The following is a 27,472-nucleotide window of genomic DNA, read 5'->3' as shown; positions in this document are numbered from 1 at the left end:
AATGCATTCAAGTGTCAATAGCATGTCTGTGAAAGCTGGTCAAGGTATAGCGTTAGCACATTTGTAATACTTTATTTACTGTTGGGTACTTATGGCCATACAGTAAAGTGTATAACTATAGCTGTCATATAAATAAATATAAATCATTCTTAAATAAAACCGAAAATACTGTGTGAGTAACTTTAACTCAAAATGTTACTTTTCTAAAAACCATTGCGATGTCTTTTGAAGACGAAGCATTTGAGTATGATATCACCATGGAAACGAAGCAGGCCTCTGACACCGGATGAAGTTTGGATCCCATCATTGAACTTCCGGGTAAAATATTGTGCATGAAGTAAAATCTGCTCGCAAATTCATTTGGACGAACTTCTCGGCCAACTTTACCTTGTAAAATGTCCCGAGGCTCAAGTGCAGGGTTTGACCGACACATCACCATCTTCTCTCCCGAAGGAAGGCTCTATCAAGTCGGTCAGTATGTGGACCTGCTCGCACTAATGCCGGCTAGCTAAATGCTCTGTCATGGTTCGTGTAGCTTGGCTTCTAGCTTATAAATGACACCCCGCCAAAGCGAAAGTAGTGTCATATAAAGCCACTGAAGTTGTCCTTGTTTCGTGTCAGTTGTTATTTAACGTATACTTCGCTCATTCTCCAATTACACTAAAAGCGCGACTCACAATAGCTAGCTGGCTAGTATGCTAGTTAGCATGTTTAGCATTGCAGTCAAGCGAGCTGATTCATAGCTGAGAGTGACTGAGAGTTGTCATTGACTAAAATGTTACCGTTACGTTTAATTGAGTTTTATTATTTTTGATGAAACTACTTTCGGAGAAATCCAGTCTAAATATGAAGCCCATGTGTTTCTACAGTTAGTGTAATTGATCATATCCTTTAAGATGAACTGGACATGGACAGGACTTTTGTTGATGTCATCTGATCAACAACAATCAGGAGACCGATCATGAAGCTGCTCCACAAGCCTTTAATAACAAAACAGATATTTGTATTCCCTGATGTGCAGCCATAAATCTCCCTCTATGATTATGCTACGCTAACAAATCAGATGACTGATAACACTCCTTTGCTTGTTGCTTCAGTTTTCCTGCCTGTGTGTACATATTGAATGCTGTGCTTGTTTTGTACATTCCTACCTCACACTCCTGTTTTCAGATGAACATGTAAACTTAAGGACACCCTCTTGTCTTGCTTATTTGCAGAATATGCTTTCAAGGCCATAAACCAAGGTGGACTTACGTCAGTAGCAATCAGAGGAAAGGACTGTGCAATTGTTGTAACACAAAAGAAAGTACCGGTGAGTCTTTGTGTTCACACTGCTGTGAGAGTGGAAGCACTGTCAGCATTGTAACCTATTCACTTCAGAGCTCTTTACATGCCACACTTTCATGGGAACTTGATATGCTTCATTCATTGGTTGGTGCTAAATGCACAACAATGCACCCGAGTTTCTCTCCACTTGCATCTACTTAAAGTACTGGTAAAATAGTTCATATCTAAGAGGTGTATATATCATATTTAAAAAAGGGATGAGCAGCAAAAAGAGAAAAAAGCAAGACATTAAACAAATGTTTAAACAAATAGTGATGTAGTTTTGTTTTCATTTACATAGCTTTTTATTTGCAGGAGACATAATTGCATTTATACTCTTGACTATTTTGCCAAATGTGTGTCTGTGCATGTAATATTGAACTGCATTTTAGTTTATTCTGATCTCATGAATACCCAAGGCACTTATTAGTTCTATTAAATCTTTTGGATGCAGTAATGCCATAAAATGATGAAGAAGCTGTCCCTTGTATCACACATTCATCATTTTGTTATGAAACCCTTTCCTCCTTGTAACAGGACAAGCTTCTGGATTCTGCCACAGTGACCCACCTCTTCAGAATAACTGATAGTGTTGGATGTGTAATGTCTGGGATGACAGGTAAGCTGTGGCGCCTACGTTAAGCTACATCCACACTGAAACCCCGCCTTTCAACAAAAACGATCTCAGTCTATACTAACACGCCTGGAAATGAATATCACATGACTATGCACGTACACTGGGCATGCGGGTGCTGGTGTAAACAGGAAGTAGATTGGTTGCTTAGTTACAGAAAATACAACAAAGTATTATAGTAGTCTTTAATATTAAAAGGCAGTGCTTTATACTTAAGATCTTCCTCTATAAACTCAAACGGACACATTTCATGGAAAGTTTTAAAAGTTTTATTTGTCTAACTAAGTTAGAACACCGCAGGTCATTCGCTCTCTCTCTCTCTCACACACGCACATCAAATTTACTTCAACATGAACACTGACACATAAAAGTTCACTAGATTATGGTCCATAAATGTGATCAACACACGTCTCTCACTCGTTTCCTCTCAGTTTTGTTGTTTCTGTTCTGACTTGTAGCTCTGCTGGTGGCTGAAGTCGTACTGGAGAGCATTTACTGCTTTTGTTCCTTTACATTTTATCTGTGGACTTCACAATAGTTGTGCAGAACAAAATAAGCATTAATAAGAAAAAGAAAGTCCTCCGTTTTGTGTCCGTCCTCCTCAAAGCCGCTAACTGTGACTTCAGACGTCTGCTCCGTAGGTCTGATAACACCGCTGGTCACGCTCACTAATCGCTCCAATAACAGCTGCTTCCTCCGTAATAATGCAGACTTTAACAGAACAGCTGCTGGTAAAGACAACAAGGTCAGCAACACCTGTAATCAGTTGTTCATGTTAAATTAACCTGGTAGTCGATCGGTCATCAATGTTTGTTTTCTTCCAGGAAACGGTCACGTGATAGGTGTGTGACGAATCAGGGAAGGACACATCATGACTGCTAAGAACCAATCAAGTAGTGAACACGGGTGTGGGCATCATCGTTTTAAAAGTTATGCGGTTGTGCCTGTCCACATTACAAGGTTACCCCGGTGTTTTCAAACTCCGTTTTCAGTGATCTGGTGAGGACGCTCAGTGTAAACGTAGCAAAGGATATGTGGAGCTAGTGTGGATGTAGCCTTAATGTTTATAGTAAGCAGTCTGTTATTAATCAATAGGGTTCATTGGTTTTAGATTTTATGAATGTAGCTGAGGAATTAATTAAAAGGTAGTAAAATTGTATTTTGATGGATACAACTTTCAGCCCCTCTGCAGTCAATCTGTTTTTAGTTGCTTAGTTTTTTTCTTACATGTTCAGCAGCGTGTTTGTTTTCTTCTCATTGTCCTCTTCACTTTCTATTAACTGAAGCATTTAAAGTATTGCTCGTTGTACACCATGGACTCTACATGGAATGCAGTAGTTTTTCAGTATATAGGCGGGAAAAAACATGCCTCTTTTCAAAAGTAGTATTTAAATTGAAAGTGATGAGTCTTCCGGATCATTTGACATCTCTGTTCTTCTCAGTCACAGCATTCACTGTAGCTGACGGTTCCTCTTTCCACACAAATGTTATTTTTGCCATGAGAGCAGCTTTCTCTCGGTTATCATTGAAACATTGCATGAGAGATTAGGAGTACCTTTCTGACTGTGGGACATTTAAAACGGGGGCTTTGAACCAATCGCCCACTTTTCCCTCCTCGTCTCCTTCAGCTGACAGCAGGTCCCAAGTCCAGCGAGCTCGCTACGAGGCAGCCAACTGGAAGTACAAGTACGGTTATGAGATTCCAGTGGACATGCTGTGTAAGAGGATTGCTGACATCTCACAAGTCTACACGCAGAATGCTGAGATGCGACCACTGGGCTGCTGTAAGTGTCTTTCTTTAATTGCTGTCCTGTTCGGGGTTTCCTCATGACAGTAAAGTAGTGATCTATCGGTGCAAAACACTGGAGCCAAATGTCACAATCCTCTCCGTTTGCTGTCTCCTGCAGGCATGATCATGATCGGCATAGACGAGGAGCACGGCGCCCAGGTGTACAAATGCGACCCAGCAGGCTACTACTGCGGCTTCAAGGCCACCGCCGCTGGAGTGAAGCAGACCGAAGCCACCAGCTTCCTGGAGAAGAAAGTGAAAAAGAAACTGGACTGGACCTTTAAACAAACCATTGAGGTACAAAGGGATGTAACGCAGGTTGATGAGGAAGGAGCATGACTGTGACAGTAACCGTAGAGGTGGTTTCCAGCTGTGTGGCTTCTAATTTTAGCATGATGTTAATGTTGAGTAAATACTTAGAAACGATGTAACAGAAATATCATCAACACAGTCTCCACGTTTCTCCCCTTCAGACGGCAATCTCTTGTCTGTCAACCGTTCTCTCCATTGACTTCAAGCCCTCTGAGCTCGAGGTGGGCCTTGTCACAAAGCAGGACCCCAAGTTCAGGTAAGTGACCAGCACCACTTTGTTACCCCTGTAAGATGAGAATAACAGTGGACCAAATAGATTTCTCTCACCTTTGGTTATTGGCGCTCCCATTCAGCGTGATGTTTCAGAGGAACTACTTAGAGAAACGTATGTAGGCCGTGGTTACAGAACCTTTAATCTAGACACTCTAGATACGTTTGGGTCAGGGATGAATCTGCAGCAATCGATGAATTGTTTTGTCTATAAAATGGCAGAAAACAGTCAAAATGCCAGTTGTAATTTCTCTCAGCATAAGGTGATGTACTCAAACGGCTCAGTTTATTCAACCAGCAGTCCAACAGTCCACTTACACTCACATGTTTACTGGCTGCTCTTTATTGGTGAATGACGGTAGTTACATTATATGTTGGGATAGAGTCGTCATCCTCCTCCCCCTCTTCTCTCTCCAGGATTCTGACGGAGACTGAAGTGGACGTTCACCTGGTGGCCCTGGCAGAGCGGGACTGAGCGAGCAAAGATGCGCCGCCTGTCTGATTTAAGATGGCGCATGATGGGATATGCAGTTCCCAGATGGAGGCTGGTGTTATTTAGTTTGCTGTACATTCACCCCCACTGTTTCATTCAACAATAAAAAAGGTTTTTTGAGTAAAATAACATTGTCTCTGGGCCTGTATTTATTGTGAATATAGTGATTGTTTTTTGCACATGGAGCTGTTTGAATTTTTCAGACATGAATCTGTATGTGAGCCTTTTAACTCCTGGCCTCTGCTATCGTCTGTGAGTTGAGTTTAGCAGCAGGGGAAACGTTTCTGGGAACAAGAGCGTGAGCAGAGCTCAACCTCTGAGCTTCCTGTTGTGGCTCTGAACGCACTAACATCACATGACATACCGGCGTACTGCGGAGAGCTTGTTTTACTACAAAGTGATGGAGACCTTAGTTGACCTCATTTTCTCAACATTTCAGCGTATACATTTTTCTTACACGTATGGAGCATGTCAGAAATAGACTGCTTGCACTCACCGGATATGTTTTACAAGTATGCAAAGGGGACATTTGTTCCCCTTTCAAAATGGTCCTGACGAAGCTGACACATGGCCTCTGGTGTGTCGTGGGGAAACGGGGGCTCCAGCTCAGCATTTTATTTATATGATCATCAGTACAACTATTTCCCATCAGTCTGCTGCTACACGGCTTCCTGCAGCTATTACAGAATCAGAACGACAGCTAAAATGTATTTTTGTGTATGAATTCATATTGAATGCCTGTCTTGGGTCATTTCCACTGCCCTTAAAAGGTAACAACTTTGACCTTGGGAAATCCCCCAGCAGTCCTGTACAGTTTAGTTCATGTTCATGACTATTACAGTGCACACTTACACCCAATCACTGTGGGACATCTTCTCCGTGTCGCCTTCAGCTCTACTTCATACTGGGAATTAGAGCGAGTTGCTGGTTATTTCAGGTCATTCTCTGGAAGATTCTACACAACTCTATCAACAGATCTCTCTCTTGTACTTCCCAGACTCCAAAGCTCCCTGGTCATTGTGACAGCAGTTCGACTGATAACTACCTCTGGCCCATTTCCAGTATTGGTAAAAGACGCTTCCTAGTACAAAAGTTCCTCTGTATTTCTAGCAAGTGCCAGTTCCCAGCTGCCACTCAGCGGTAGCATCGGGGCAGGGCGGAATGTTTACGTACACCATGTTCCTCTTATGCCGCCCAGGGACTTTCAACGCGGTGACTCAGAGACCTGGTGACCTCGCCCCAACAAGGAAATCCCAGACTGTTCTAAGTGGGATTGTTTGTGTCTTTCACAAGTCTGGGCGACGACGGTCTTCCTTGTCACTTTGTTTAAGTGAGAAATAATGCTCATTTTAAAATGTGGAAAGGCTGTGAAACACAGAAGGAAATCAAACTCACCATTCACAGCTGTGTATATTTATAAACTTCTTTTTATTCAGAACAAGTTTTTGTTAATAGTGTTTAAATTCACACATATGTACAGGTACAAAAATAATATCTCTGTATTTACAATATATTACACACGTCTTGTATATACACATCAATGTATATTTGCAGTATATAAAAGGACTATGGAGGTCGTGGTCTTGCTGTTTTATGGTGTTTCCGTGCAGATCATTCTGTGATCCGGACCGGGCTTGACCAGACCGGACACCGTCTTCATCCACGTTCTTTTCATCCCAGGACCAGCATCTGTGGACTTGGGCCTGGACGGGGGACGTGGAGTGATGTGTCCCTCGTTGGGGGGCCGTGGCTGGGCCACATTGTAGCAGCTTCACTGTCATTCACAGCACCGGTAGACGGGATGCTTCTGTTTACTTTCCGAACTTTATGTCATCGTACAGCTGCAGGAGAGAAAAGAAAAGACGTTAGGAACCCAGACTTTAAAAACAAGATCATATGAAATCTTCAGGCTCTTTTGCCTTTGAGGACCCTGATTCAAAAACTAACCTCGTCCTCCGATGAATCCAGATCCTCCATGTCGCTATCATCTGATTCGCTGTCAGGCAGCTCCCTCAGCTCCTGCGGCGTCCTCTCGTACAGCTGGCGGCGGATCTCCTCGCTCTGGCGTCCGTAGGTGAGGTGGTACGGCGTGAAGCCACCGTAGTTCAAGCAGTTCACGTCAGCGCCGAGCTCGAGGAGGCGCCGGACCAGTGTGGGGTTCTGGAGGTCTACGGCCAGATGGAGCGACGTCCGTCCACTGCACTGTTCCTATGAGCAACAACGTAAAGAAACACTGTTAGGTCGCTGCAGCATCACACCGAGGTTGTCCTTCAGATATCTCTTTTGTGAAACTGGATGTCTCTTGGGCTGATGACACATACCTGTGCGTTGATGTCTGCACCCAGCCGAACGAGGCTTTCAACCAATGAGATGTAGCCGTTAATGGACGCCAAGTGGAGACAGTTATGTCCTGTGGAGAGGAAAAGCTCAGTTAATAACCAAATTCAAGAAGTTCTTAAGTGAGTTATGAAAGTCTGTGTGTCTTCAGGTGTTCCATTTTAACTCTGTACTTACCACTGTAGTTGGGGAAGGACGCCATAGAGGCGATGTGGCGCTGGCAGTTCTGGGTGATGACACCGAAGCAGGCGAGGGAGCCCTTCTTGCAGGCGATGTGGAGAGCCGTGTTCCCGCTGTCGTCGGCTAGACGTGGGTCACTGCCGGCCTTCAGGAGCCTCTCCACTAACTGAGGCTGCTCTGTGATCACTGCCAGGTGGAGGGCAGTCTGGGGAGGACACGTTCAGAAAATATTTAATTATCATCCTGACTTCAAAGGTCATTTGTGTGTATGAGGAGGAAGGTGTGGCTTTGTATTCAATCATTGATTTGGGGTTCTTACCTGTCTCTGGTGGTTCTGTGCATTGAGGAAGGGGTGCTTGTGAGAGAGTTTGATCATCTGAAAGGCATGTTCTGTGGCTTCATGGATGATGGCCAAGTGGAGGAGCCTGTGTGGTGAGGAGGGGGGGGGGGGAAGAAAAAGAGAAAGGTTAGTTAAAATAGTGCTTTTGATAATAATAAAAAAGATTTACCCACTGAGGAAGTGGTTCCAGCTAAGTGCGAAATAACAAAGCCCGAGCAGTGGAGCATTTCGCAAGACCGGAGTTTTGTCGGGTTATTTCCACCAGTTGTTGCTTGACACATCTGATGCTTTATCAGTTCCTGGCACCAGGCCAGGGACTTTCCTGAACGCGCAGAGCGGACTTTAGCACCGCCCCGACTGCGCTCTCAGCTAAAGTACACACACACTCACTGAGGACGCGCTTTGTTGCACGCGCACACACTTTTTAAAAGGCCTCTTGTTTTCGTGCAACTTTCGACATTTTCATGCGTAATTTCGCAGCTTTTTCATAGCTTTTCTATGCATTCAATTTGAACTTTGCATGCTGCGGTCGAGTGCTTTTGATTTACGCACATCTGATTTACGCAGAAAAACGTGAGAATGCGCTGTGCATGACAAAAAATAATCGACAAAAAAAAATCAACTTACGTGTCACCATCGTCAGTCACTACAGATCTCCACGGTTCGTATTCATGTGTGAGCTCCTCGCTTATGTTCACATGCATGTCCTCAAAGTCGTTCACCAGCTCGTCCTCCTTCAGGGAATCCAGGCCGCTGTCGAAACGGTCCTCTTGGAAAGGCAGCATTTTCCCGTGTTTGGGCTCCATGCTATTGATGTTATAATCCATTTGATTGCGGTTAGATACTCGGTGGATGTCCATGGTCACTTTGCGACTGTCAGAAAAAAACAGCTCCGTCTTTCTCCAAAGGTCAGGGCAGAGTAGTGCAGCTAAGGCAAAGCGCCTGGGTTTTGTGCGCTCGGTGGGCGGGGCTTCAGCGGGGAATTCCGATTGACTTATCTTAGGTCTGACAAGGGAAATCACACCGAGCGTGTGCTTTTGTGAGAAAAATCCCCCCCCCCCCCCCCCCCTCTCCCTCCCAAAGAGACTCAGAATGAAATCTCGTAGTTTCCTATTCGACACCTATTTTCACCTGTGATGTAGGTTAGGGAACATGTCATGATTTATGTCAATGAATGAGACACGATGGGCATGAATGAGAGGGAGGCAGCCCCAAACTGGCTCTTGAAGAATTCCCTTCTGCACTGGGGAAATTATCTATTTCAAGTGGCTAACCAAAGTGTATATATATATATATATATATATATATATATATATATATATATATATATATATATATATATATATATATATTTTTTTTTTTATATATGTATATACTTACATACATAGGTATATATTCCATTTACTTACTTTTGGCCCAATTGAAATCAGTTTAAAAAGAGACGTCCAAATTTAGTTTACAATTTACACTGAAGATTAACTATAGCCCACACCTATACACTAATAACCACATGTCATAACTATGCTATAACTCATTTTACTTGCAAAGCACATTGCTATTGTTGCTCCATGTATAGTATCTTATGTAAATACCACAGAATGTAAGGGAGGCCATCTTATTTGGCTTAAATTGTGTGTTGATCAGATTTGTGCTGTTACTTTACTGAAGAAGTTTGCAGCATTTGTGTCTAGTGTTCCACTGATCGGGGTAAAGCAACATCTGTGTATTTTTTATATATATTTGTATTCTACTTAAGACTTGCATTCTCTGTCACCATCAAATAATGTTCCAGTCTCAAAAGAGGTGACAAGCAAGTTAATGTTTCGTTTTTGTGATCAGACCTGCCGAACTCGCCCTTTGCCCTGAGGCAGGTTGTGCTTTTGTAATCTGCTATGGGATTCGCAAAAACAGTGGATCTGGTGCAAAAGCATAAAAGAAACTTCAGACAGAAGAAGATGGCAGGATTTCATCAATCGTGTCTGTACAAGGTTACACTATAAAGTGAATTTACGCAGCACATGGAGTGTAGAGGAAGGGGAAAGACTCTAAAATTTCCTCGTGGAGACTCTGATGAAACCAACACTGCATGTTCCACAATAGAATGTTCTGGACTTACCCGTGTAGCATTGCACGTGCTTAACACACCGCTGGAGGTCAAATCCTGCACAAATTAGCTTTGATCCTGGATAACACAGTTTTTACTCGTGCAGAAAATTTCTTTTGGTAGGAATTTTGAATATTTTCCTTGTCTCTCTTTTACAGTGTTGTGACTTTCCGTGTGATCTTTTTTTCTGCATTTGTCCAATAGTTGTTTTTAGGCAAGTCTTTAAGAGGAAATTACTTTCTGTTGCGCAACATGGTGGCAAAGTGTGTGACAGCTACCTGCATGTTCTCCCCTGACATTTAAGATAAAACTCCCAGGATCCCTTCTGGTTACATTTCATTGTGAAAGGTAGGCTTGGTGAAAACATAGCAACAGTATCCAAGAGCGGTGTAGCATCCACACCTCTATGGGGTAACCCTCAGTCAAACACACGCACACGCATATACACTCCCATCATGGCTGTGATGTCATCTAATGCAACCGTATCTCTGTCTGAGTGTCTGTGCGTCAGATCAGAAAAATCACTCGTACTGGCGGCCATCAAGTCCTTTATCTAACTTGAACGCCACACATTTTTTAATCTCTGCCAAATATCACCATGAGGCATCTGGGGACAAACTGTTCTTGCTGCTCTCTGGTATTTCTCCCGTTGCCAAGATTGTGTGCTTGTGTGTTTGTATGGCCAGATATTTACCTCACACAGGAAACACTGGGACTTCCACTTTGCATACTTGAGATGTTTCATTTTTTTTGTAAAGCTGTGCAAGTGCTCTTGTCTCCACTAGACTATGTTTACCGCAGGTTGCTATGGACACCAACCGCTGAGAAAGCGCTGACGCCAGTTCATTGTCAAGGGCTGCACATTGCCCTTTGTCTGTGCGGTGGGAAAGCATCACTTATCTGAGTCAGTACAGTGCCTCAGGGGGCATCACACCCTGTTGGTGAAGTGCTAAAGTCATGAAACTATCCCTTTTTCTCTATTGACCAACTAACACCAACCTCACCCTACAGCCTTTGAAAAAAAGGGTTGCTGTGCGCTACAGTTAGTTGCAGTCTAACACAGCTCTGTAATAAATCCTTTATGGGGGTTATAATGTTCCGTTTTTGTTGAAAGTGTTCAGTCTTATTTCCACAATCACTTTGGAGCCTGTTTGTGTTGCTGTTAAATTATATATAGTGGTGTTCATACGTCTACCCTTGACATAAATGGAGTGGAGAGCATAATGCAATTCTTCAGCACGAAGCCCAAATCATCTTCATTTGAATAAACACCTCTCTAAAAACGGAAAATTATAACCATCATGAAGGTACAGAGCTGCATCAGTTCAGTGTATCAGGTTGGGTTTGTAGGTGTACCTAAACTGTCAACTAAACGATTAATCCAGGCAACAAAAAATATGCCATTACCAAATATGGAATTTGGAGACAAATCTTTGATAAATATAAATAAAGCAGAATAAAGCAGCCTACACGGCCAAATTAGTTAGTTTGAGGGAAATGTCCCACAATTAGAAGCTATAGTAATTTGTTGTATACTTTTATTCCAGTAGTCATTTTACAGTAATAGGTAGACACCCAGCATTGTTTACAGTGACGGCTTAGGAGGGGGTAAAATACTGCTGATGAGCAAGTACAATAAAAGTAGGCTAATTTGTCGAACTGAGACAATTATCATTTTTGGAAAGCATCTGTACACTTAAGGAAGTAGTTTGACATTTTGGGACGTATACCTCCTGAGAGTCAGAATGCGGTAATTATAGAGCTAGAGCCAAGATACAATTAGCTTAGCATACAAATTGGATGCAGGGGAAACAAATGTATATATATATATATATATATATATATACATACCAGCACCTTATATCATATTATATCTATTTTGTTTAATGTGCACAGATAGACATGAGATAACCTATTTATTAGTACACCTTTGTTGGTAGGTGTTAGGTAGGAATAATCTTAAACTTTGTAGCTGCCTGCTTCCAGTTTTTAGGCCAATCTAATAGCCAAATGGCTCCATTGTCATGATTAGCATACTGACAAACCTATATCTCATATCTATTTGTGTAATGATTAAACAAAAGTTATGTGGTAACAAAGCTGAAGAGATGCTGGTTTGTGTATTTCCTTTTATATTGCACAGAGCCAGCTAGCAGTCTCTACCTGCTTCCAGTCTTTAAGCTAACCTAAGGTAATATAGCTTAGCAATAGTTCCATAGTTAGCGTACAGATACGCCTGTATCTCACCTGTATGTGTATGTGCACAGATAAGAGTTATATACGTTAGTAGCAAAGCTTAAGAGGTGCTGGTTTGTGTACTTGTTTTACCCTACGAAGAGCCAGCTAACTGTTTCTGCTGCTTTCTGTCTTTAAGCTAATGGCGTCCTGGCTCTAGCTCCATGAGTCGCATAGACATGAGAGTGATATTGATTTGCTCATCTAACTTGTGGCAGTAAAGCAAATAAGCCTGATTCCCCAAATGTTGAACTATTTGCTTAAATCACTTACTTATCTATTTGTCCAAACACATTTTTCAAAAGGGTCAAGTTGTCACATTGTTATGTAAAGCCAGATGCTTTTATTTGGAATCCGTCATGTCAGTATTTTTTATGGGGGATCTGTTAGTTGTTCAGCTGTCTGAAATTAGCCTCAGTTTCCCAGATCTGCACATGTCATTCATGACAACTTCCCTCCTGTTTCAAAAGGAAGCTATCACTCCATTGTTACAGTAATCACTCAATGGATAGTCAACCTCAACCAGTCCAATTCTTGTGTGGGCTTGGTGACACAGCAGCTCTACACCCAGAGTTTACACAAACTACACCCACTTTATGTTTTCACAATGTGTGGCTCGGTGTAAAAAGGAGTATTTTAGTATCACAAGTTCACGCATGGCTGTTTTCCATTGTATCAAACATGCTAGCTGTTTAATGATGTGTCAGGCTGTTTCATAGTCAGAGAGACTTAACCACAACCATGCAAGGCTATATGAAAGGTTGTCATCTCACAGGCACACATAATGTGTGCCTGTCATTCAGCATTTGCCATGATTTTATTAAAGTCACGAGGAGAATGAAGATTTGAGTATCAACCGGACAAAAAGTACAAGAAAGGTCATTAAGCCTGTGTTTCCCAGAACAAACAATACCGCTGTATAAACAGGTTTCCCTACCTGTAAAAAAAAGAGGATGTTGTTTGCTTTCAGTGGCATGAGATGATCATGAGAATTTGGGGTGGAAAATGGTGTTTCAGCATCTTCTTTCTTTTATTTATTTTTTTGCTATAGCTTCTAAAAAAGTCATGGAAGACATCTGACACACAGGTTATTGAAACTTTCAAACTGAGGTGAGATCCTCCCCTTTGTTGCCTCAGTTTCACGCTGAATGTGCAAATGCATATTTTCACGAGGAAGCGTAGGTGTTTGTCGGAGAAGGGGTAATACCTTTATTTCCCTCCCCAGGCACTCCCACGGTGTTATAGGCCAGTCATTCCCACAGACTGGGCAGTGGGACCCGACCCAGTCTGTGGGAAGAATTTGTCCCATAGTCTTATCTTATTAAACAATTATATCTGCAGTACACCTTTGAGCCACATGAGGAAGCCTGAATGTCCGTATTCTGATAATTGTCTCCTACTAACACTCTTATCTAATATGAAAGGCTAGCGTACATTCTTTATGTTCAACTGATGAGAGGAAAAAACAAAAGCCTGTTTACTCCGCCTAAATGCATTTATTTGGTCTGAATACAAAATGCAGTTTTTAAATGATGATTTCATTTATTAAGGGAAAAAAAGCTATCCAAACCTACCTGGCCCTATGTGTAAAAGTAATTGCTCCTCCTTGATGAATCATGAATGAACTGTGATTAACCACATTTTTTGGAAAGCTGAGTTAAATTTCACTAGCCACATCCAGGCCTGATTACTGCCAGACCTGTTGAATCATGAAATTACTTAAATAGAACCTGTCTGACAAAGTGAAGTAGGCTAAAAGATCTCAAAAAACAACACATCATCAATCTAAAGAAATTCAAGAACAGATGGGAATTACGTTTCCACATAGGGCCAAGTAGGGCCAAGTAGGTTTGGATAGCTTTTTTCCATAATAAATGAAATCATCATTTAAAAACTGCATTTTGTATTTACTTGGGTTGTCTTTGTCTAATATTCGAATTAGTTTGATGATCTGAATCATTTAAGTGTGACAAATATGCAAAAACAAATCAGGAAGGGGGCAAATACTTTTTCACATCACTGTATATATATATATATATATATATATATATATATATATATATATATATATATATATATATATATATTACTGCTGGGCAACGATTAAAATATTGAATCGCGATTAATCGCATGGATTTTTTGCGAATAATCGCGATTAATCGCATTGTTATGGCAAAGTTCAACAATGAATTCAAAAGTAGTGTATTGTGCACTTTTATTTCAAAGGTACTGCTATATGAACAAAAGGGCAATAACATTTGGTTCACGAGATGCAGGTAGCATGTTTCATACTTAATGTGAATATAATTCATACTTTGTTGGCATCTTATTCTGAAAACCGGATGTTCGTCTGAAGAAACCGGATGTTGTCACGTTAATCTTTCTGCTAACAAAGTCCTTCGCTCGCTCCCGATCTGTGCCATTTAAATGCGTTTACGGTGAATGTCAGCATATAGGTGCACTAACATGTAAGTGTCTGCTGAGTTGACCACGGAGATCGGAGTGTCTGCTGACTTTACCGCAGCGATGTACAGTAGTCTCCAGGGAGAGCAGCGGAAGTCGCCTTTTCTCTACGGCAACCCTGAAGGGACATCAAATCTCGAATACAAAACGATAAACATGAGACAGGCTGTTTGCTGGCTTTTATCCCACTGTCCTTGTCATCCTCTGTGTTGTTATGTATGTTAGGTATTGTATTGTGTCTTGTCTTTCAAGAAAAAAAAGAATAATTATAATAAATTTTAAAAATGCGTTAACGCTCGATAAAATAATTGTCGCCGTTAATTAATGAATGCGTTAACGCGAAATTAACGCGTTAACTTGCCCAGTGCTTATATATATATATATATATATATATATATATAAACTCATGTTTACAATGTTAACTGAGGTAATAAATCAAGAGAGAAGTAGAGTAATTTTCTCATAGACTTCTATACAACCAGAGGAGTTGCCCCCTGCTTGTCATTGGAGAGAATCCGCATTAACTTTACTTTTCAGAACCAGAGGTTGCCGCCTGTATGCTACGTACTGGGCTTTCAACTGACTCTAATACAAACGCAGCATTAGTGGACGGTAAGAGCACGTGACACAGTATAAAGTCTGTGAGATTCTGCACACAGATTGGTGTTCGAGTCCCAAGCTAAACTTAAAGTGAACTATAACATTTTATCACCAGTCGTTAGTCACGTGACTTGTTTGCCACCCTAGTCAGTCAAGTTAACGCCGACCACGATTTTTTCCTAAATCTACCGAAGTGGTTTTGTTGCCTAAACCTAACTTCCTGTGAAGAGGGAAGTTTATTTTGAAAGGACATATAACGAGTGTATGTTGAAACGCCGACCCTCGACGTTGTTGAAATAGTTCCAGCGGGCTGCCATTCTTTTAAATCTGGGTCCAGTGAATACCGGTACTTTACAGTGGCCCACTGCTCCTAATGTTCATGCAGAGGATGCATTTTATATGTATCAGTGTATGTGACAGAAATAAAGTTCTTAAACGTTGTTTCTGTCGTCACATACATTGAAAACAAAATACTAAATTTGAATACAAAAATTTTGGTCGCTATTGAAGGTAGCTTGGCTATTTAAAATGACTGAGTTTGTGCATGATGTAACATTTCTCTCTGACCAATCAGTGGTCTGCAATGTTTTAACTCCGCCTTCTAGTATCGGATCAGCTTAATTGAGGGACAATCCACAACTTTTACCAATAGGAAAAACCCCAAAATACCGTACCATGCTGTGGAAATGTGGCCTCAGTCAGTTTTAGAGGTACTGGCCGTTGTGTTTTTTTTTACTTTTGGAGTGAACCAGACCAGCTGTTTCCATTCTTTATGCTGAGCTAGGCTGCTGGCTGTAGCTTCATATTTAGCATAGAGACCTAAATGTTATTGATTGATATTGATTGAATCTGTAAACAAGAAAGCAAGGCTGTGCACGTGTAGAACCAAGAGCTCTGTAAAGCCACGAGAGAGTCAAACGGGTTCAAACACGATCATTCAAATTTGAATATAATATTATAGTGGTAAGCAGAGGGGAATTGCTAACGTTTGGGATTTACATACACTTTGCCTGGCCCCAATTCAAGTACTTTCTGCCATATTGAACAAGCCAGAGATGAAACGGTGACTTTTGATGCTAGTTCAAAGGAGATGAGATAAAAGCATTAGAGACCTCAACGTCATGTTTGATTTTCCTTTTTTCAAGTGTAGGGAGCAAGTGTTCACTTGCATCTACCTGCTCTTTAAGAGTTGAGTCAATAATCGAACCATGGGGTTTGTTGTGAGAGATAGCAGTCTGTGTACGCAGGTATGACTTGAGGTTAAAGATTAACATTGACTACACATTATCACAATGCTGACTCTCGTGTGAGTGCACATGCAAAACGTTGTTTTTTAAATGTCAGTAACATTGCACTAAGAACTGCAGAGACAGAGTTTTAGCACAGCTTTAAACAATGAAATTGGAAGAGACTTGGAAAACATGCCCATTGAACATAAACTGTGGTTCACTGTTTGGTTGTCTGCTCATTCTTGAGTTGTGTGCAACTTTATTGATCATCTATTGTGTCAGCAGTCTCCACTGCACTGGACCGCTTGAGCCCACGAAGGGGAAAAAGCACATTTTATGAAACAAACCACGAAGACAGCTACTGACTTTCTGCTAGCACGCTGTACAACCCTAAATACAAATTAGACCAGCGAAGTTTCCTGACACACTTACAGCAGTGTGAACATGGATCTGACTGGCAGCGCTACACACCACGGAAATAGTGAGGCTGCAAGACAAACCGCAAAACAACTGAGCGAAATCTGTCACTGTTTAATAATCTCATATCTAATTTTGCATTTTGTGAGGATTGAGCAGGCCGTCTGTCTGTTATGTCAGCTCATGTGTCACAGTCAAAACTCCAGCTTCCTGTTTTGTCTTTTGATGTCAGCACACATTGGTGTGCTTGATGCTTAATGTTAATTTTTAAACATGTCACTTGAATTGAGCAATATATTAATTATAATAAATTTTAAAAATGCGTTAACGCTCTATAAAATAATTGTCGCCGTTAATTAATGAATGCGTTAACGCGAAATTAGCGCGTTAACTTGCCCAGTGCTTATATATATATATATAATATAATATATAATATATATATATATATAAACTCATGTTTACAATTCTGCCTCTTTGTTGCATATATATAGATATATATATATATATCTATATATATATAATATATATATTTGTATATATAATGTCCCAATCTGTATTTTCATTCAGACATTTATTTATAAATCTAGTCATCCATTCATTAACCATGTTTCTTTTATAGTTGTTATTCATGCTTCCAGTTTCAGAACTAGAATAGTCCATACCCTCCAGGAATGGATTATAATTGAAGATTTTGTCAGCTGCTGTTTGACCACCTCGCAAAGGTCTTTATCGCCCCCCTGTGGTTCTCCTGTGAATTGCTGATCATGGGATTATATCCAGCATAAAATACACTCAAACTCTTGAAAAGATACATAAATAGAAGTGGGCTATGTGGATAAAACCATCTATCATAACATTTGTCATTTCATATTGCAATACAGTCCACTTTCTGTCAAATTTGAAGACATTTCTGTTTTGGCTAATACAGCAAATTGTTGATTCAAGCTACTTTTTATTGCATTGATCAAACAATCTATGTTTGCCATATTTATGTTGACAACAATGGCTTAATATTCACAGTGATATTAAATGATTGTTCCAAATGGTTTGACAAAGTGTCTGACCGTTAAAAACTGTTTATATTTTGAGGTGATTTACGTGAATTGTCCTACTTTCAACCACTATAGTACAAACTGTCACTCGTAAAGGATTTGGATGCAGCTGATCAATTAGTGGACTTTACTTAAAGACACAGAGTCGATCTGATTGGACATTTGGTGATTTTATATATTTTTTAATTAGAACACATCTTGCCCAAAGTCTGGAATAGAGGAATATTATTTTATTTTTAAAAAGTGCTACAATACTTTTCTAGTGAAAGACTTGATACACACACACACACACACACACACACACACACACACACACACACACACACACACACACACATGCACACACTTCCAGCTGTCAATCACACTGGTAGACATCAGCACGCCTTCAGCCTCCACACTGCTCTCAGTCTGTCCATCAGTGAGACCCAGGTGAATGAGGAAAGAGTGACAGCCTGAGCCCCGGGGTGCTCCAATCATCTGCCAGTCAGCTAGCAGAGGCTCTCTGGCACCTCTTCACCATATCCCACTGCATGTGAAAACCCTTTCGTTTGCTTCAAGTGCCAGAAAAGTTCCCTGAGTGACTAAGATGATGTCACTGACTGCATGTGTTGGAGTCTGGAGCTACAGCACATTCTCATCATGACTCAGCAGTCAGCACATATGATTCTTCCTCTTATAAAGGGTTTTTAAGTGTTGAATAATAGTTGCATTTATATTATTGGCTTATAACTGATCAACATAAATCAGTTATAAGCCAACCAACAAGAACACTTTTTGTGTTGCCGGGTTGTGAAGCGGAACGTCAGGAGATATTTGCTGAATTTGATTAAAGGTGTATTGCTAGAATAGCTGACAGAACCTTTAATAGTCATTGATGTGATAAGTAACTATGTTAGTCATTCATGAAGGATAATAAACCATCAAGGGTGTAGTTAAATGTTAAAAAAACATGAATTAGAAATTGAAAATGGGCCCTATTAGACCATCAGAAAAAGTTTGTAAATCCTCTGTAGTCATAAATGTTCATAAATCACTCATAAAATGGTTATTACAATAAACCAGGAAGGCAGTTGTTAATTAATGAAGTCAGGTACAGACATCCTGTTACAGACGTTCAGGGGTCCATTGTGGAGTCTTCATGGTGAACTAAGAGCTGAAAAAACAAAGCATGAGTAAATGATTTACTAACCATTAAACAAGATTTGTTTTACACTGTTGTGTGTGTTGTGTATGTTTAACTCTTTTATGAATGGTAATTTGGAAAGTAGTACCCATAACATATTGTTGGATTCAAAAAGTAGCCTATTGTGTTGGTAAGATTATAACAAAACAACATATAACATAATGATAATGTAATGTTTCCAAACACTTCAAAACAAATCAGTGCAGTGCCGTTAGCTGTGTCCTGCACCAGCAGAAGGCTACGTATTAGTTATTAGGACAAACTACAAATCCCTAAAACCTTTACCCAGCAATAAGATCCCCATACCAACGTCTGATTGGACAGTCAGTAATTTGCTGCGTTCACACCGGTCGCGTTGATTATTTGACGCACTGAAAAATCGCGTCCAACGCGCCGCCGGTCGTGTTCACACCAGACCCCGCAAAATCGCGTAGCGCCGGAGAGGGGGCGTGGTTTATCGACTGGAAGCCGTTCACCTGGCCGCCATTTCTTTCCGCTTTCAACCGTGAAAGGACAATTGCTGCTTTGTAATAATAATAACAATAATACATTTTATTTATACAGCGCTTTTCATGACACTCAAAGACACTTTACATTAAAATCATCATGTATAAAAACAATACACTAAAAACAAAGTACACAATAATAGTCACACGTTAAAAGCAGTTTTGAACAGGTGAGTTTTGATTTGTGATTTGAATGTGGAAAGGTCAGTGCAATCTCTGATGTGTTTGGGGAGAGAGTTCCAGAGGGAGGGTGCAGCTATGGAGAAGGCTCTGTCGCCCCATGTCCGGTGCTTGGTCCTGAGTGGAAGGGACAGGAGGTTGGCATCAGAGGAGCGGAGCCGGCGGGATGGAGTGTGGTGGTGAAGCAGGTCGGTGAGGTAGGAGGGGGCCTGATTGTGGAGGGCTTTGTATTCCATCCGTTGTGGGACGGGGAGCCAGTGGAGGTTCTGGAGAACAGGGATGATGTGATCACGGGAGCGGGTGTGGGTGAGCAGGCGAGCAGCAGAGTTCTGGATGTACTGGAGTTTATTTAGGATTTTGGATGATGTGCCGTGAAGAATGCTGTTGCAGTAGTCAATTCTGGAGGTGATTCTTGTACGTGTTGTGGAAGTCCCTCAAACGTCGGAATGCCAAACGCCGTCTGGTTCATATTGTTCAGAGGAGCTCCGTGGATTGTATCGAGCTGTATTCACTGTCTAGCAAGCCACCGGTCGCTGTTTACTACAGCTGTAGGAACACAAAATAAACTGATTTGGCTGTGATTCAACGGCAATAAACCGACAAAAAGGGACTCCGAAATAACTACATAATGATGCCGATTTGTAGGTTACTGGTCTTCTCAATGGAGCTCTGATGGATCGGTGCTAGGCTATGCTAACATCGTAGCAGCTCCACCAGCACTCAATAACGTCACGTAGACGTAAATACGGCAGCGTCTATTCATTGTTTGTACCGTATGGGTTACACACACACATGTATACACATAGTTTGGTCCGGTCTCTGTTGATATGAGGTATCGTAGAGCTCTGGGTGAACACAGACAGCTACAGGATTTATTTCCTGATTCAACAACGGCAGGAAGTCAGTGATGACAGGGGGAGCAACTCAACGCTGATAGGCTATCGCGCCACAGCGTCACGCGATTATTTAGCAGAAGTTGAAAAATTTCAACTCGCGCGTTGGCGATTTTGCGGCGTCCAACGCGTCCACCGCACTGCAATAACGTGTCCAACGCGCCGCGCCATCGCAAAATCGCGGAGCGCCAGTCTCATCGCGTCTGTGCATAGACTTTGTATGTAATCTCGATGCGCGTCAAAAAATCAACGCGACCGCTGTGAACGCAGCAAAATCAAGGCTCCGTGTGATTGTCCGACGGTGGCCATGTTTGCATTACCAGCTGTCTAGATGCGGGCTAGCTAACCGGTTAGCTGTTTGAGGTTCGTTCGCCTCTCTATTCGGCGTAAAGGTAACGAACAGCCTCTTCACGCCCGGTAACACCCGCTCATCTGGACGTTGCAATGCCGGTTCACTCCCGGGAGAAGAAAGAAAGTAACCACGAAGAAATGGAGGTGGATTTTCCCGAGCAGGACGGCAGCAGCACAGACGAGGAGGACACTGTTAGCTCGTCCGTGTCTGAAGATGGAGACAGCTCGGGTAGGACACACATTAGGCCTTAAATATCAACCCACAGCCAAAAATACCCGTCTGTCACACAAGGGTTGTGTATGATATGCTAAAATGACTTTTCAACCAACGTAGAGCATGAGGGGGGGTCACGTCACTATAATGTTGATGATGGATGAAAAGAACAGTGTATATGGAGGTGATGTCAGACCTGTCATGTCTCTGTGAACAGAGATGGATGATGAGGACTGTGAGAGGAGGAGGATGGAGTGCCTAGATGAGATGACCACTCTGGAGAAACAGTTCACCGACCTGAAGGAGCAGTAAGTCCCTCCCCATGTTCCCATCTGATGACAGCCTCCACCTACTGCTGTCCAGTCTGAGTCAACAGTGAGCTTCATGTTCAAGTTGAACTACTGAGGTCTGTGTGAGAGGCTTGTCATTTCATCTGGTTGCTTGGGATACTTGGGACCTTTACTGGACCTGATTTCAGAGTGATGGTCATCCAGATCCTCCCCACCGCTGTACAAACGGGTGGTAATCTGTAAACGCCATCACAATGGTCCATATACAGTGGTTATTGTTTATTATTTGCTGACGCCTTGGCGGCCACTAATCTTCCTGGAGTCCACAGAAAGGACAAAACGTACAATACATGACGTAAAACCAACCGTTAAAATAGTTCAGTCAGTATAGTTAAAATAGTGCAGTCATACAAAGTACAGTCTGAGACTAGGGTGTATAGTATCAGAACAGACCGTATACATTATGCATCCTTCAAAGAAGGATCAGTAGTCTAAGAAGGCAGTGGAGTTCTAGTCATATGCTCAGTGGCCTTAGGTGAGCCTGTAATTGCCTGTTACCTGTATAAGTTATATACATACATGGAATTCTATATTGAGCTGCTGTAAAGCGCCCGGGGAGCCCGAACTACCAACTCTGTGTTAAAAGGACGACGCGCTCCATCCACTGAGCCAACGCTGCCCCATCTGGGTGACAAATGTACATCAACCATTTGCCTTTTTTTTGTTGATCTTTTATGCGTCAGATACAATATTTCCTATCAGCATTTTTTTTTTAATGACCGTCTTATGAGGTGAAAATGGCTCATAATGATGAAATCAGCCATTCTGGCAGGTGCATTAAATAGACCACTTCCTGTTCTGGAGAGACGAGGACCTATATTACTGTTCTGCACACCAGTGAGAGTTTATTCTGCTTTTAAAGACCTTTTGAGTTTTATTCACTTTTCTCATTTATTACCACTGTTTTTAACTTTCTTACAAGATATCTTGAAATTGAACACTAAAATGCTAAGATGGCTCTGGGGTTCCTTGTTTTGCTGTTCAGGTTGTACAAGGAGCGTCTGAGCCAGGTGGACATCAAGCTGCAGGAGGTGATGGCTGGCTGTGCCCAGGAGTACCTGGAACCTCTGGCCAACCTGCAGGAGAACATGCAGATCAGGACCAAAGTAGCCGGTGGGTCGATGTGATATTACAAGCTTTGCTGTGTTGTAGTTTGATATTTAAATTAGTCTTAAAGGTGCAGTCAGCATTACTGGAGTAAGATTGTTGATATCTGAACTCACAGAATGGAAAGCTAGTGGGCCGGCAGGAGAATTTGACAGAAAGTGTTTTGGATTAGAGTCTTTTAATGTGACAGAGTTTGACTTTAGATGCACGTATGACGGTGAGTTAGGACGTGTTATGTCACATGTATGAAATCAACTTGACTGTGGCAAAGCAAAGGATCCTCTCTGTTAACATTCTTTTGGGTATCTTACACCTGTACTGGAAAACCGAGCAGATTGAGGCACTTGTGCAAGTATCTTTTAATGATATGCAGCTAAACTGAATGCCTTATTGCAGTTTAAAGGTCACTTTGATTAAAGTGTAATGCTTGTCACAGGGATCTACAGGGAGCTGTGCTTGGAGTCAGTGAAGAACAAGTACGAGTGTGAGATCCAGGCTGCCTGCCAACACTGGGAGGTAAGAGAGCAACCAATGAGTCGGGCTTATGTGGGGGTCAGGTTTGTATTTTCCATGGCAAAACACATCTTGTTCAAGTAGATGACTGCCTCTACAGTGATGGATATCCTCTGTGATGTTGGGCTTTGGGATTCAGCCGCAGTACACTAAACCTAGACAGAATTCAACCCGTCTTCTGATTTTGAATCCTCATTTTGTGTCTGTCTCCCAGAGTGAGAAGCTGCTGCTGTTTGACACTGTGCAGAGTGAACTGGAGGAGAAGATAAGAAGATTGGAGGAAGACAGACACAGTATTGACATTACCTCAGGTACCTACATTCTGACCAGCGTACCCTAAACTCACACTGTTGAGTTTATATTCTTTGATCAAGAATATGTAAACCAACAAGATGCATCTGTGAAGCAGAAAGCTGAGCGCCTCCTCCAGAAGCACAGTGTGTCTCCTCTGTAATCTGTCCTCTCTGCCCTCCAGAGTTGTGGAATGATGGACTGCACTCACGGAAAAACAAGAAGAAAGACCCATTCTGCCCCGTCAAGAAGAAGAAGCCCGTCGTTGTCTCTGATATCCTTTTCCCGTAGTCCTGTCCTTGTCTTATTCTTCATCATTCATCGGCACCTCAGTGACGTGCTGCTAACACAGATGTTTCACCGGACATTTGTCCTTAACCGCTCTGTTACGGCCTTATATCGTTTATATGCTGCAGGACCTTGATATTCTGGAAGACTGGACCGCGATAAGAAAGGTATTGTGGAATCGGACAATGGAGTCACCCGGTGAATGTGTTTTGTGATTTGACTTTTTAGTTGTGTCTGTTCCCCTCTCCCCCACAGGCGATGGCATCGCTGGGGCCACACAGGGTGAAGGTGGATGGTAAGAGTCTCTCCTCGTCCTTGGTTACAGTCGATCTCTGGCTGAGTGCGGCCATCGACCCACAGTTGTACAGGAGCCGCTGACTCGATGCTTTCAGCTAGAAGTACTCAAGTGCATAGTTGAGAAGGAGACAGATGTTTCTGTCCTTGTCCTCCTTATTTCTATTTTGTGCTCTGTTTCTTTTAAACTTACACTGTCCCCCGTGTCCTTCTAATGCTGTCCCTCCAGTCCCTGCAGTCAAGCCTGACCGACATCAACACGTGGCGCACCTCGAGGACGGACGGCTTTTCTACGACAACCAGTGGTACTGCAGGGGCCAGGCCATCTGCATCAACAGGAAGGACGAGTACCCAGCTAGGTGTGTTTGTGTGTGAGCAGGGTTTATGGGATGATGTTGATTAAAGCACCTGTCGGTTCTGATGCTAAAAGGTGTGTGCGCTGGTCTGTAAAGGTGAGTGTGAGTGTGAGTCACGTGGTGGATTGGTTGGTAATGGAAATGACAAAGACTGAGTATTAGGCTGAATGATTGTGGATCCACATTCTGCCCTGTGTGTCAGTGAATAGAGAGAATGTATTGATGTTTCCACAGCACCGCTGAGCGGAGGCGACAGGTGGCTGCTATGAACGGGTAGAGCTGGACATCCACGCAGCAGAGCACACCACACAGCCGGTGGACATTAACATGTAGCCAGGAATGAAGTTTTCCTGCACCAGATCTCACCTTAACTGAACACCTCTGGAGGATACAATCATCAAAACACCGAAAGAGGAATAAAGTGTATTAATGCGGTTCATCCCATCAGAGACACTGCTGCGCTACGGAGCACCAGGGGCCAGATGCTTAGAACTCTGTGTAGGTTCACAGCTTAAAGTCTCGGCGTGTCCCAAATACTTCTGTATACTCATACTAAGCTGCTTCTTCGTATGTTGTGGTGCTCACACTGCAATGCACAAAGGAGCTACTCACAGCTGTGAAGTCAAATATGTTGTGGGTGTCTGTAAACCTGCTCCGGGAAGATCTTGGAAAACAAACATAAGTTACCAATCTTAAGAAAGACGTTGTGCTTACTAGTTGTGGAGTTTAACTTGCCGATTGGACAATCCGCCAAGATTATCTGCCAGCTACCCTTTTGCAAGGCTGAGGCTGTCGACAGCACCCATTTCATTCATTTCTCTCATGTGCCTGTGCAAGTCCTTTCTCTTTGGCCTTCACTTCACACCAGAGCGGTACAAAGAGCTGCACTATCTCCTTTACAGTACGAAGGACCTAAACCTGCGGAAATGGTTCCTATTGTGGATGATAAGATTTGATCACGTGTTTCAATCACGCAGCATGAGTTAATTGTTACACTGCCCTTTAGTAAGTAGTGCTTCTCCTCTCCGTAGCTGTAAAAGCTTCTCTTCAGTTTGAATCTCTTTGTGCAGTTGAATGCCTCTTTACCACTTGAGCAGAGTATTCCTCCTTCATGTTCCCTGTAAATACATGACATCTGCAAACAGCGATGTCACGTGTTGGTTGTGAGGATCAGGAAGTGCCGTTGCGTTAACATTGTGTGTGTTTGTGTCACGCAGCGCCATCATCACCACCATCAACAACGACGAGGTGTGGCTCAAACGACTGGACGGCACCAAGTCCAAGCTGTACATCTCCCAGCTGCAGAAAGGCAAATACACTATCAAGCACTCGTAAACACACACACACACACACACACGCAGACCAACAGACATCTCTGCTGCGTTTCTTTTAGTCTCCTTTCCGTGTGCTATCTGTCTACATTCTTGCCATGTGTACAGTCACACACTCTGTGTATAAGTAACAAAAATCAGGCAGACCAATACCAACTGACCCTTCTAGTCGTAGGAGACGATCTTCCCTGTAAATGTGTATATTATATGTGTATATTATCGACACGGTCACAAAGTGTCATTTTCTCTGGAACGGAGATCAATGCAAAGTGCTGTTCCGAAGAACCGGGCGAGGAGCCGGAGCAGTGGTGAACTTTGAAGTGCGGAGCTCAGTCGCGTGCCTTTCTAAGACAGAACTGTCCCGGACCCGAACGACCAACACCAACGCAGCGAAGCCTTACTCTGTACGGTGCTGTCACCAAGAGGACTGATCCAGGTGAGGATTGGCTCAACGGTGTGTTTGATTGGCCTCTCTGGACGCACCAGTTCGACTTGAATTTCATGCTCCATAGAGCCGAATGAATCATTTAGTAAAAGCAATGAACACGTGTTAATATTGGGTGAGATGGATTATGATGAATGTGAAAATAACAAGATAAAACTGTTCTTCAACAACGCCCACTTGAATTTTGTTAAAGCCATTGTACTGAATGATCTGTTGATGTTTTAGTGTCATTTTCACAGCATTGAAAGTTCCACCCAAGGCCAGCCCCATGCACTAAGAGACAGAAGCCTAAAGTGTCCGTTAATCACACAGCCATGTGAGGTGGCCTGTATATAGAGATGACTGTGTTTCGGCTTCACTGTGATTCTCCGTCTCTTCTAGTGTCGCCATGCCTCTCATAGTGCCTACTGTAGAGTTCAACATTGAAGGCAGGGAACAGGCTGAAGTTGCTCTGCTCCTCAGCGATGAGCTCTGGCTGTGGTGGTGGACTCAAACAGCCTCAACGGTTGTAATTCATAGTGCCATTTATTGTTTGTCTTTATTCAACCCGTTTATATGTGTGTGCTAGGATTGCTGGTTAAGTCCTGCAGTGTAAATATTACACATAACAAATCAAAAGTATCTCCCATTCTCCGTCCCGCCTCCTTTTAATCGTCACTTCTCTGTCCCCTGTTGTCTACGTCCCTGCTGTCAGTTCAAATGTTCAACAGTACAACGAGAAAGCAGGAATAAGAGTTTTTGTGTACAATCCGTCCAATACAACCTTCTGTGTGTGTAAATGATGCTTGATTCAATGAAGGGGACTTTGCTTTGTGTTGTGTTTATGGTGCTTTATGCTGTCAGCATTGCATACATATTTTAAAGTATTATCTGCCAGCAGTATTGTAAAGAGCGGTAACATTACATCATGAACATTAACAAAGTGTCCTGCTGTGGCGTCAGCTGATAAGAACTTTTCATCATTTGTTTCTCCGCTTCGGTTTTACCTTTTTATGCATTTTGGTTCCATGACCACGTTTGAGGTAAAAATGAATATGTGACATTGTGCCAATGCATGTACAGCTGATTAAAGATTGTGTTTGTATCATTTGAAGAGAGTCAAAGCTGCACATAATTATTTGTCCTTTATAAGCAAATAGAGAGAGAGTAGAACACTGTTTCTACTGTACGCTATGACCACATTGTTGGCACAAAGGGAAGTGTCTGCATGTAGGTGATTACACTATCAACATGCACTGCTCAGCTTGAGTCCAGCTAATTCACTTTTCTTGGACTTAAGAGCTTTGGATAAAAAACAACTTGAATGTGCTTTGGATTTGGCCTCACACGCACAAAAAAGCCCCGATACAATCTTCTATAATACTCCAGTGTACAAAGGGAGAAATTCCC

At 42.3% G+C, this 27,472-nt stretch overlaps 3 protein-coding genes across 8 annotated transcripts; 2 read left to right on the top strand and 1 right to left on the bottom strand.

Moving 5' to 3' along the window:
- Nucleotides 1–306: 306 nt before the first annotated feature.
- Nucleotides 307–4,947, top strand: LOC306793622 (proteasome subunit alpha type-6). Its single transcript, XM_079291307.1, has 7 exons — nucleotides 307–471; nucleotides 1,218–1,312; nucleotides 1,864–1,945; nucleotides 3,589–3,744; nucleotides 3,868–4,046; nucleotides 4,223–4,317; nucleotides 4,749–4,947. The coding sequence occupies exons 1-7, from the start codon at nucleotides 396–398 to the stop codon at nucleotides 4,804–4,806; spliced, it is 741 nt and encodes a 246-aa protein (XP_079147433.1). The 5' UTR covers nucleotides 307–395; the 3' UTR covers nucleotides 4,807–4,947.
- A 1,286-nt stretch (nucleotides 4,948–6,233) lies between these two features.
- LOC306793181 (NF-kappa-B inhibitor alpha-like) lies at nucleotides 6,234–8,583 on the bottom strand. Its single transcript, XM_079290671.1, has 6 exons — nucleotides 8,309–8,583; nucleotides 7,661–7,766; nucleotides 7,339–7,546; nucleotides 7,146–7,234; nucleotides 6,772–7,032; nucleotides 6,234–6,665 (listed from the first exon to the last, which is right to left on the bottom strand). The coding sequence occupies exons 1-6, from the start codon at nucleotides 8,539–8,541 to the stop codon at nucleotides 6,636–6,638; spliced, it is 927 nt and encodes a 308-aa protein (XP_079146797.1). The 5' UTR covers nucleotides 8,542–8,583; the 3' UTR covers nucleotides 6,234–6,635.
- Nucleotides 8,584–20,008: 11,425 nt separating this feature from the next.
- LOC306792942 (breast cancer metastasis-suppressor 1-like protein-A) lies at nucleotides 20,009–27,144 on the top strand. Of its 6 annotated transcripts, none has more exons than XR_013772852.1 (11): nucleotides 20,009–21,123; nucleotides 21,326–21,416; nucleotides 22,444–22,571; nucleotides 23,002–23,081; nucleotides 23,293–23,389; nucleotides 23,554–23,643; nucleotides 23,760–23,824; nucleotides 23,886–23,952; nucleotides 24,181–24,310; nucleotides 25,525–26,074; nucleotides 26,465–27,144. XR_013772852.1 is itself a non-coding variant. In XM_079290322.1 (10 exons), the coding sequence occupies exons 1-10, from the start codon at nucleotides 20,988–20,990 to the stop codon at nucleotides 25,640–25,642; spliced, it is 975 nt and encodes a 324-aa protein (XP_079146448.1). In that variant the 5' UTR covers nucleotides 20,009–20,987; the 3' UTR covers nucleotides 25,643–27,144. The 6 variants fall into 6 exon arrangements, 2 of the variants coding, with proteins under 2 accessions (XP_079146448.1, XP_079146447.1); XR_013772853.1 differs by having other exon boundaries at nucleotides 26,323–27,144; XR_013772854.1 differs by having other exon boundaries at nucleotides 26,309–27,144.
- Nucleotides 27,145–27,472: the final 328 nt, after the last annotated feature.

Source organism: Melanostigma gelatinosum (assembly GCF_949748355.1).
Source record: "Melanostigma gelatinosum genome assembly, chromosome: 19".
Taxonomy (NCBI): domain Eukaryota; kingdom Metazoa; phylum Chordata; class Actinopteri; order Perciformes; family Zoarcidae; genus Melanostigma; species Melanostigma gelatinosum.
This window is presented reverse-complemented; position numbering and strand designations above follow the sequence as displayed.

Coding starts and splice junctions, on each gene's coding strand:
- LOC306793622 (XM_079291307.1), top strand. CDS start 396: ATGTCCCGAGGCTCAAGTGCAGGGTTTGACCGACACATCACCATCTTC. Junction 4,047..4,222: donor CCTTTAAACAAACCATTGAG/GTACAAAGGGAT, acceptor TCTCCCCTTCAG/ACGGCAATCTCTTGTCTGTC. Junction 4,318..4,748: donor AAGCAGGACCCCAAGTTCAG/GTAAGTGACCAG, acceptor TTCTCTCTCCAG/GATTCTGACGGAGACTGAAG.
- LOC306793181 (XM_079290671.1), bottom strand. CDS start 8,541: ATGGACATCCACCGAGTATCTAACCGCAATCAAATGGATTATAACATC. Junction 7,547..7,660: donor CACAGAACCACCAGAGACAG/GTAAGAACCCCA, acceptor TGTCCTCCCCAG/ACTGCCCTCCACCTGGCAGT. Junction 7,235..7,338: donor GTCCTTCCCCAACTACAGTG/GTAAGTACAGAG, acceptor TCCTCTCCACAG/GACATAACTGTCTCCACTTG.
- LOC306792942 (XM_079290321.1), top strand. CDS start 20,988: ATGCCGGTTCACTCCCGGGAGAAGAAAGAAAGTAACCACGAAGAAATG. Junction 22,572..23,001: donor GATCAGGACCAAAGTAGCCG/GTGGGTCGATGT, acceptor TGCTTGTCACAG/GGATCTACAGGGAGCTGTGC. Junction 24,311..25,524: donor AAGGACGAGTACCCAGCTAG/GTGTGTTTGTGT, acceptor TGTGTCACGCAG/CGCCATCATCACCACCATCA.